The 10,639-nt window shown below is 48.7% G+C and overlaps 1 protein-coding gene across 2 annotated transcripts; it reads right to left on the reverse strand.

Moving 5' to 3' along the window:
* Nucleotides 1-5,616: 5,616 nt before the first annotated feature.
* On the reverse strand, nucleotides 5,617-8,495 carry LOC100281983 (uncharacterized). Of its 2 annotated transcripts, none has more exons than XM_008663688.4 (6): nucleotides 7,434-8,495; nucleotides 7,150-7,351; nucleotides 6,863-7,045; nucleotides 6,677-6,760; nucleotides 6,483-6,564; nucleotides 5,617-6,381 (listed from the first exon to the last, which is right to left on the reverse strand). In XM_008663688.4, exons 1-6 carry the CDS (start codon nucleotides 7,703-7,705, stop codon nucleotides 5,921-5,923), a joined length of 1,284 nt encoding a protein of 427 aa, XP_008661910.1. In that variant the 5' UTR covers nucleotides 7,706-8,495; the 3' UTR covers nucleotides 5,617-5,920. The 2 variants fall into 2 exon arrangements, with proteins under 2 accessions (XP_008661910.1, NP_001358740.1); NM_001371811.1 differs by having other exon boundaries at nucleotides 5,658-6,381; nucleotides 7,150-7,327; nucleotides 7,434-8,220.
* Nucleotides 8,496-10,639: the final 2,144 nt, after the last annotated feature.

Raw genomic sequence — 10,639 nt, forward strand, 5'->3', positions numbered from 1 at the left:
ACGGTCACCTAGACCCAGTGAGCTTCTCTTCTCAATCAATCGGGACACTAAGTCCCCACAAGTACCACCACACAATTGGTGTCTCTTGCCTTGATTACAATTGAGTTGGAAACAAGAAAGAAGGAAGAAGAAAAGCAATCCAAGCGCAAGAGCTCAAATGAACACAAGTATCTCTCTCTCACTAGTCACTATTTGATTGGAATGATCTTTGGACTTGGGAGAGGATTTGATCTCTTTGTATGTGTCTTGAATGAAGTCTATAACTCTTGTATGAGGTGTGAAGGCTGAAAACTTGGATACATTTAAGTGTGGTGGTTGGGGGTATTTATAGCCCCAACCACCAAAAACCCGTTGGTGGAGGCTGTTGTCGTATGGCGCACCGGACAGTCCGGTGCGCCACCGGACACTGTCCGATGTGCCAGCCACGTCACCCGACCGTTAGAGCTTCTGACTTCTGGGCCACCGGACAGTTGGATGACGCACTGGACAGTCACTATTCACTGTTCGGTGCGCCTTCTGGCGCCTGTCCTGACTTCTGCGCGCGCAGGCGCGCACTGTAGCGCATTTATTGTTCGTTGCAGACGACCGTTGGTGCTGTGTAGCCGTTACTCCGTTGGCGCACCGGACAGTCCGGTGCTATACCGGACAGTCCGGTGAATTATAGCGGAGCGGCTCCCAGAATTCCCGAAGGTGGCAAGTTCGGAGTTGGGTTCCCTGGTGCACCGGACACTGTCCGGTGCGCCAGACCAGGGCACACTTCGATAGTCTTTTGCTCTCTTTGTTTGAACCCTTTCTTGGTCTTTTTATTGGTTTGTTGTGAACCTTTGGCACCTGTAAAACTTGTAATCTAGAGCAAACTAGTTAGTCCCATTAATTTGTGTTGGGCAATTCAACCACCAAAATTCATATAGGAAAAGGTGTAAGCCTATTTCCCTTTCACCCATCATACATGGGGAGTTGAGGTGGCTTGTATGATGGGGGCCATGGAATAGCCTGCAGTTCTGCTGCCAAGGGAGAAGCATCATCAAAGGTAAAGATATCATGATTAAAATCATCATACCATCCATCCTCATTGAATAAGCCCTCTTGATGAAGCTCCCTGTGTTGGGGCCTTCGATCTTGTTCGTCTTGAGCAAGATGGCGTACTTCTTCAGTGGCTTCGTCGATCTGTCTTTGAAGATCAGCCAATCGGGCCATCTTTTCCTTCTTCCTTTGTACTTGCTGATGGATTATCTCCATGTTTCTGATTTCTTGGTCCAGTTCCTCCTCCTGGAGTGTTGGACTGGTGGCCTTCCTTTTCTGGCTTCGGGCCTCTCGGAGAGAGAGGGTCTCCTGATTTGGGTCCAGTGGCTGTAGTGCGGCAACCCCTGGCGCTGAAACTTTCTTCGGCGGCATGACGAAGGTCAGTGCTTGCCGAAGGTGGTCGAAAAAGGGTTCACCGGAGGTGGGCGCCAATGTTGGGGACTTGTTCTCAAATGCTATGAATCGAGAACTAGGAAACACAAAATGTTAAATGTTAATATCCTTCGTCCTTCGAAGCATTATCTCCCTTAGGATATAATGATCTTCAGACGAAGGTCATGAAGGACATACCTTCTTCATCGTAGAATATGTTAATAAAAGAAGAAGTATATGAAATATACGAAAGAACATGAATGATCACATAACATTATCAATTCATCCTTATTATATTAACATGGAAAAATAGAGACAATATTGAATTACATATGTACCTTCGGCTTGACAGAAGGCAAAAGTACAAGCGCGACGCACGAGTGAATACAAGTCAGTGTGAACATTACGGGGGTACTGTTCATCTATTTATAGGCACAGGACGCAGCCTGTGAGAAATTACATTCATGCCCTTTACATTTATTATTGGCTTATAGAAAAATCTATGAGGACTGGATAGCCTTTTCCCTTTTAAGTCGGTTCCTTTTCCCGTGATTGAGTCGAAGCTCCTTTGCGCATAGCTTCGAAATATTGGCAACCTTCGTCACGATCGCGCCCTTCTCATCGTGTAATCCGAAGGTACCTGTCCATAAGCCATACTTGGAAGACATTGTTAAATTACGTTTTTGAGGACCTTCGGAGGACGAAGGCCCCCAACAGAAACTAATACTTTTTCTTAATCACTTGGATAGGTCTTGGAAGGTTTTGGAGAATGCAGAGGGTCACGACTTCAACCCCAATGACATCCTCGACCTTCTATGCAGGGAACACTTCCGTGGACTTGTTGAGTACGCCAGAGTGATGGGGCCGGCCTATTCCTTTGACCACTACATCGTCGCCCCCGATGCAATGGATCAGGACGGCAGGCAATTCAACAACAAGGCAGAGTGAGTGAAGCAAGAGATGTGAGTAAGTCTTCCTCGCACTATATTGTATAATACATTGCATTCGTTGCACATTCTTGAAATAATGTATGTATACATCGTCTTTGTATGCAGGATTTATTTAGATGCGAGGCTGGATACGAGACCAGGGCGGATGTGGTGGCTACCGCAAGCTGTAAGAAGTTTGTCATGGACATGCACTATGAGGCGCCCATCTAAGCCATCATCACTAACTAAGACTCCATCCTTGGGGAGAAGGTGAGCAAGAAGGACGCCTGGACCATGTCGTTGACTTCAGACCAATACTTGCAGGTAAATATAAAACATTAATATTGATATTAAATATGCTTAATTTTATCTTCTGATATGTTGTGTACTTGTTATTTTGTAGATGATTCCTTATTGGTGTGTCGCACATACTGAGTGTTGGGAGCAGATGGTGCAAAGGTGGTGCGCGATCGAGTGGGACGAGGCACACAACGATATCTGGGAATGGCGTTTGATGATGTAATGTCCCTCCCACCACCAAAGCAGTTGCAGCTTCGACAAAAAAGCAGAAGCATGGGTACACACTCTCTTTAATTTAGTCTAACTTTCTATTAGGCATGATTTCTAATCATCTCGTTGGTTTTCTCGCAGTCGGCTTCACATTGTGGCCAACCTTGCTCCATCTTCTCGGCGTATGCTATGGCCCACAAGGGCATGGAATGGTCCGACTTCGCCTACAACCCGGAGGACGGGCCTGAGGCGTATAGCAGCCCCACCGCCCATAGCCGCCTCAGTGAGTACACTGCCATGGCACAGCATGTCCATGGACCATATTACGATCCGAGGACTGAGGACATCGACAGAGATGTCCTCATGAGGGTTGGAGGAGGCAAGAGGCATGGGCAATACTAGATTGTCGATGGGGCAACCGACTTGTCCTCCACTCCCACTCTGTCTTAAGTGCGAGCAAGAAGCACGAGCGCGAGCTCAGCTATATGACCTCGGTAGGACAGCTCACAGCATCACATCCAAGAACTCCAGGGCTTTTGTGCCTCATCATTCATTGTGTTATATACCTTCTCTTTGCATTATTATAACATTGGGGTGAAATATTACAGGCTCAACTAGAAGAAGAGAGGAGGGAACAGATGAAGATGGAGGCAAGGATGAGGGCGGAGCGGGAGGTGGAGCGAGCGGCTCAGTTGGTGGATCAGCAGAGGATGGCAGAGATGTTCCAGTACATGTAGAGCCTTGACACCGCACAGGGTTTTGCTCCACCACCTCTGTTGTTCCCTCCAACTGACCCTGCTCAATTTCATGCTTCTGTGAGTATCAAACTGTTAGTCTTGCATGATATATATTCATCTAGTCTCACACATGCAATCTCTTCTCTGTACCGGGACAATCGATGGCATCAAACAACCCTCATGGATCGCCCATCCCATCATCGAACTAGTCCAGTTGCCCACCTCGTTGATGATCCTATGTTTGTTGGTGTTGGTAATACTTTGTGAGATAACTTGGTCTGAACTTGTTGATGTTGATAATACTTCGTGAGATACTTAAGACTTATGTTTGTGAGTTGGAGACTTATGTTTGTGAAACTTGTTTGATGTGGTGATATTTGTGAGATATATGGTGTTGGTGATACATGTGTTGATTCTGCGATATATGTGATATCAATGATATATATCTTTTGTTTGTTTGGATGTAATAATAAAAACAAATAAAAAGGGGTTTTCTGGTCACTTTGCTGAGTGTAACACTCGTCAAAGAGGTACTTCGCCGAGTACCTTCACCATAGCACTCGGCAAAGAAGACACACCTGGGAACCAATAAAGCTTCTTTGTCGAGTGTTGTGGCCCCGACACTCGGCAAAGAAGCACCCTTTTACTGAGTGCCTCTTAGTGCACTCGACAAAGGGACTGGCAAATGGGCCCACTGGTGCTCCCTTTGTCGAGCGCTAGTCCAGCAGACACTCGGCAAAGAGGAAGCCTTTGTCGAGTGCCTCCCGGAGCACTTGGCAGGGAACCACTGGAGGCTTTTTTTTTGCCGAGCGCTAATCCAGCAGACACTGGGTAAAGGAGCCTTTACCGAGTGTTAGGGAGGACACTCGGCAAAGGCTCTATCACCGTCACTTGGCGCCGTGACGTCGACTTTTCTTTACCGAGTACCAGGTGGCACTCGGCAAAACCTTTACCGAGTCCGAGTGTCCGACAAAAAGTACTTGGCAATGAAGCCGTTGCCGATGTACAGTTCACCGAGACCTATTTACCGAAAGTCACACTCGGCAAAGAGTTTGTCGAGTATTTTATAAGAGCACTCAACAAAGCAGCCGTGTCCGGTAGCGTACACTGCAAGGAGTACCCGCAAAGTCAAAAGTTTATTTTGCAATGGTAGGTGTGCAATTTGGTTTAATAACAAGTCTGAACCTAAGAAGTCAAAATTCCACTGCTGGGGAGGTCTGCTGTATGCATGTTCACGTGCCTAGGTTTGAAATGGTCCACCAGTCATCAGTGTGGGAGAAAGAAGCTAGCTCCCGTCGCGTTGACGTCCGCCCCTTGTTCAACATGGACGGAGATATATCATGTCAAACATACCATATGCTAAGCTTGCAAAGTACAACTTTTCAATTACCTGACCAGATCACGTTGAAAGTAACCTCTCCTCCCGGCCGGTCTGCCTTCTCGGAAGCAACACAAAACACTGTAGTACTAATTAGGTGTGAGGAAAACAGCCGTGTCGGATTAAAGCTTTTCCCCGAGTCCCTAAACTTGCCATTAGTACTCCACCTAGCTAGCACCGCCGAACAGGTCGTCATCTCCTTGCTGCCGTACCAAACGGTGCGTTCCTTCCTTGAGACAACGGTCACCCACCATCACATTCAGACATGACAGTATCGCCAACCTTTTCTCTCTTGCACCCATCTTGCACCCATCCGTTCAGTTAGCAGCAGCAGCGTCGCAGCATCGTTTGTTTTCTCCCTCCAAAGCAAGTCCATGTTGTGTGAGCCACACAGAATTCACATGCGGCAGCATCACAGGCTGTGCTGTCATGTCAAGCAATTGGTCAGTTGCTAATCCGAGGCCTGCCTTTTGGCCAGCTTCAGAAAAGGTGGTAGTAGCCACACGGGCTCTCGCAAAAAAAAAAAAGTTGTTTGGAGATAACACGCCAAGTACCTACCTTCCTGCCATGTTGTATGGAGAAGGCGACACGATGAATGAATGAATAAATACGTTCAAATCTTTGCCTACTTTGGAGAAAAATTTTCTTATTCTAAGCACACTCTGTCAAAAAAAAACTGCAGCAACTGCCACAAGGTCAACATCGATCTGGTAGTAGTAGTGTCCATGGGGAAGAACAATGGATCCGATCCACAATATGGTTACATACAAAAACCAAGAATTCTTGTTATTAACTACTAATACACAGCAGTGTATTTCTTATCTAACAGCGGTTTTCTTCCATAATACTTCTATATGTGTCCTCGTAACAAATGCTATATTTCTAACCTATTAACCCGCAGCGGGCTGCAGTGCAGCAACACTTGTTTTGTGTTGTGCCGCTGGATCTTTCCGTCCACCGTTACACCGTACCTACCGCCTTCCTGGCCCTCCTGCAAACCTCCTGGCAGTGCCGAAGATGACGGCCTTGGTCAACAACCCACCGTCGAAGGTGCAGCAGGCCAGGGCCACAGCGCCACCGACCATGAGAACCTTGGGTATGCTGTTCGCCCAGTGCTTCGTCACCTTGCCAACCTCTGCGCCGTCGCCGGACGAAGAAGAACTGGCCTCCGTGTTGCCCGGCCCTGCGATGACGAGCTCGTCGGCACTGAACCTGGTGGTGACCTGTGCCATGGCAGCACACTTGGAAACAGCCTCTCCGGCGGTCCTCCCGACCTGGTACGCCCGAAGGCCAGGCTCTATCCTCTTGACGCAGCCCCACATCCCCTGCCGGACGCCAAGCTTCGCGATCTCCCATGGAATCCCCATGTCTTCGTGGTGGAACAAGAGCACCTCGCATGCACTCATTGCACCGTCGCCTTTTCTCGACTCAACTGGTAGATTAGATACAATAGGATAGGTTCAGTTCATGCACTTGAGTCATCCTGCTACCAAGGCTGCAGAGATCACTGCTGTGAAACTAACGTATAGTTACCTGGACGGATGCACCAGCTAGAGTAGTACAAGTCCACACGGCGAGGTTTGTTTTGTCTTGGAACGGAGGGACGAGGAACACCCTGGAGAGAAAGAAAAAATGGGCATCAACGCAACGCAAGCACAGGCAGCAGAAATTCCGTCCGTCCGTTCGTTCATATATATCAATAATAAGCTAGCTATTTCGTTCCATACCTTGGTCACACAGTAAAATGTCTTCCCAGACGCCCATATCCTGCGGCCTATGATGTACTCCCTGTCGCTGCAGAAGAACGGGAACTGCACGCGAGAACCACGCATCGTCGGTTTATATAAGCAGCCTGCGCCATGGTTTGAGCTCAATAATCACCAGCAGAGATGTGTGGATGCAGAACGGCTCACCTTCCTGACCCACCGGACCACCATGGTTCCAGTCTCGGTGCACTCCTCCAGCGTCTCGTGCTGAAGAAGCATGTCGTCCCAGCTGTTCTTCATCCGGAACTCATCGTCCCAGAAGAAATCTCTCACAACCTCCGGTGACGCGTCCTCGAAGATTGTGCTGCTGCGGTACTGTGGTGGACCACTCTGGAATGAAACAAACACACACACACACAAATAAATAAATCAATTCGACGAGTTCTCTCTAGCCATTTAACAGTGGGATGAAGAAAAGACTTGCTGCTGCATACCGGTGGGTCTCTCCGCCAGGCTTGGTACCTCATGGTTGGTAAGGTGCGGTCCATCATGTGAATCCACGACGGGCCACCGTCCTTCTCGTCGACGAGCCGCCAGAGGTGCAGCAAGTCACCGGTGTTGACCGCCAGCTGCTGCTGCTCGTCCTCGGCCGCCGCATGAGCCACCACAGTTCTGCAGACACCGGCGCAGCAAATCCTTTACAGACAATTCAGGGTACAATCACAAGAGGTCGCGCATCCAGCGAGCGAACGAACGGACGGACGGACGGACGCCTCACCTCGGTACGACGGCGGCCGCCTCGTTGCGAGAGACCACCGCGGTGGCGGTGGCGCGGTCCGGAGGAGGCGCCGCCGCGGGGAGCTGCGCCATCTGTTGGGCGTTGTCGACCGTGACGACCCCCGCCCACCTCGGGCGCCACGCCCACCCGATGAGAAGGCCGACGAGCGCGGCGAGCGAGAGCGGCGCCGCCAGCGCGGCGAGCTCCAGGGCGGCGCCGCCGAGGGTCTGCTGGCGAAAGATCCCCATCAGTAGATCGAGGAGAGCCGACATCTTGGTTGGCAACTGGAATCCGCAGCAAAAGATCCGATCTTCCACCACAGAATCCTCGAGACACGTCGCGAGAACTCAAATGTTCGCCGCCGACAGGGGCGATATGCCGCACCGGTAGCTGAGAAGAGTTTTGGGTGTAAAAGATTGGAGACTCTGGATAGTCACGCCAAAATCTCTCTCGTCAGTGAGGCCGCTAATGGAATAATGGGGGTACACCTTCTCTAAAGGAACTAGCGGTGACAAGTGACGAAAAAGAAACCAGGGGAGGAGACGAGCCCGGTGGGCAGAAGGAGCTGATGCGAAAATCGGGTCGGGGAAAAAAATCCAGACGAGGTCGAGAGCTGTAGAGGCGCGGAACGTGTGGCGGAGGCGAGGCGGGAGATGCGTGAGGGATAAGGATCGGAGTCCTCTGGCCTCGGGCCGCGCCAGCGCGAGATTTTGCAGCAGCGGAAGAAAAGAAAAAGAAAACGAATCGGGAGGAAGAAGACAAGCCCGGCCCCGGGGAGAAGGGAGGGGATTGTTGGTGTGGTCTGTGGTGGCGATCGCGAGGCGAGGGGATCCGCGGGCGCGGGCGAAGTAGATATAGCTCTCTCTGGTCAGGTACTCAGGCGGGCCTGGAGCTGCTGGACTGTGGCTGCGGGCGGAGGCGCGAGGTCCTCGTGTTTTTTCTGCGGTGGACGGAGGTCACTGGTCCGGGCTCCTCTCCGTCCGCGGCTCGGTTTCGTCAGCTCCACTCGCTCGTTTTCCTTGCTGCCGGAGCCGGAGTGGAGTGGTCAGGGAAAGCGATGGTTCCACACGGATGACCCCGGACCGGCGGAGCGCGTGACGGCTGGGCACGAGCGCGGCGTGGAGATACGGTGGCCACAGCCGCGTGCGGGCATCCACGTCCTACGTAGTACTGTGGCATGTATAGGTACCCCGTACCTATGATCACAACCGCCACTGCAGACTGCACGGAGGAATTGAAGTTCTCGCACTGGTCGGTATTAGATGGTGCTCAATAGTCCGACACCAGACAGTGTTTGTTTTAGAAGAGGACATATTTGGTGCACATATTAAATCATCACAATACATCTCATATCTAACGTTTCTGGTTGATCATTTTAATTTATAATTAACACTTCCACCACTACACCCCACTACGTTACAGGATGTCCTAGTAAATTATATCAAGCAACTAGAGACGTTTTATCTAAGATGAGTGGTGGTGGTTTAATACGTGCATCATGTGCACTAAATATCCATGTGCACCGATATGTTCTCAAGAAACCAAACACCCCCTTATTACTTTAGGAGTAACACAAATAAGATGATGTTTGAATCTATTAGAGCTAATAATTAGCTACTAAAATTAGTTGAATACATTCAAACAGTCTAACTAATAGTTCAACTATTAGTTATTTTTAGCAAATTATCTAATAGTTAACTAGTTATTAGTTAGCTAGCTAATTTGACTAACATTTTAGCTAACTAACTATTAATTATAGTGCATTCAAACACCCTCTAAACTAAGTTTCATGCTCACCCTTCGTTCTGTCTATTTCAGGGGGGAAATAGAATGAACGAAGAAAACATTGAGAGTCAATAGAAAACAAATAATGAATAATAAAAAAATGAAAATAACATAATGTAAAGATAAAACATATGATTCAACCTTATTGAACAATGTTTCTTTTTTTCCTTTTATCATTTAACAAAGGATTACAAATATACATTTGGCTACTTAAAAGTTTTTTTTAATAACGAACTCCACTCATTTATAGGCGATTTGCATTATCCGTTGGATAAAAATAAATATCATAATCAAGTAGATAATGTGATGACTGCCTATCTCTTTCGAGAAGGAGTCCTTCCCCACCGCACCCCAAAAGGTCATTTTCAATAACGAGCACCGAGAAGGTGTTTTTCGGATCTTCGGTACAAAGCCTCCTTTGTTTATTCCGTGATCTAAACTTGTTATGAAAAATAAACTATTCTCACGAGAGGCTACTATTGGGGGCCTATCGAAAAGTGACAAAGCTAGCCTTTATCTGAAGTGGCACGAGAAGAAGGGACAAAACTAGGAGCTTTAGCCCCGTGGAGTTGAATGGCAGACAGGAACAAAGGAGAAAAGAAGCTTTAGCTCCACGACACTAGCACAAAAAAGCATATATAAGTGGATGAGTCACCTTTAGCATTCGTGAAGATGTTTTTTGGAGGTCAGACGAAGTCATAACCTCCCTAGGCTCAGTCCCTAGGCTCAGTGCACATCTCTACTAATTCCTCAACAAAACCCTCTGAGGCCCTTGCAGTCCCTGGTGCCTTCGTCACACCCTTCACCTTAACTTCAACCTTTCTCTTTTCCCTCGCTGTTGTAACCGCAACCTTCCCCTTTAAGTAGACTTCTTCTACCATTGTCGCCACTCTTTTCTTCTCTAGCTTCAGCAGAGTCCTCCTCAGGGTACAGACCGTACCAAAGACCATTCAACTCAAATACACGGTTCAACCTGACGTTTGAACCACATATATCCCAGCTCCTCGGCATATTCGTCTTCATTGAATATTTCCCCCACAATCTTCACAGCCTTCACTTCCACCTCTCGGACAAAGGACGCAGCATGCCAACCATGCAGTTCAATGTTGAAGGTAGGTCTCAACACCTGCCGACCCTTCAAGAAAGGCATCGGGCGCAGCTTCACTTAGCCCAGTTCCCAACCATGTGCAAGTGGCCACACTCCGCATGCAATAAATTCCTCCACCAAATCATGGATGTTGCTCGTCTTGGAAGCACGCAAAGGGCGTCTTCATTCACATCTCCCTTCTTCAGTTAAACTTCAGAAAGGCGATGTAGCAGTGCGAGCACAATATGGACGGAGGTAGCCCCGGTACACCTTCGGCATCTTTCAAGGTCACATAAAACTAGAAATCCCACCAATTCCCCCATTTATTCTTCGC

The sequence above is a fragment of the Zea mays genome, chromosome 10 (assembly GCF_902167145.1).
Source record: "Zea mays cultivar B73 chromosome 10, Zm-B73-REFERENCE-NAM-5.0, whole genome shotgun sequence".
NCBI classification, from domain to species: domain Eukaryota; kingdom Viridiplantae; phylum Streptophyta; class Magnoliopsida; order Poales; family Poaceae; genus Zea; species Zea mays.

Coding starts and splice junctions, on each gene's coding strand:
- LOC100281983 (XM_008663688.4), bottom strand. CDS start 7,705: ATGTCGGCTCTCCTCGATCTACTGATGGGGATCTTTCGCCAGCAGACC. Junction 7,352..7,433: donor GCGGCCGCCGTCGTACCGAG/GTGAGGCGTCCG, acceptor TTGTCTGTAAAG/GATTTGCTGCGCCGGTGTCT. Junction 6,565..6,676: donor CATTTTACTGTGTGACCAAG/GTATGGAACGAA, acceptor CTTTCTCTCCAG/GGTGTTCCTCGTCCCTCCGT.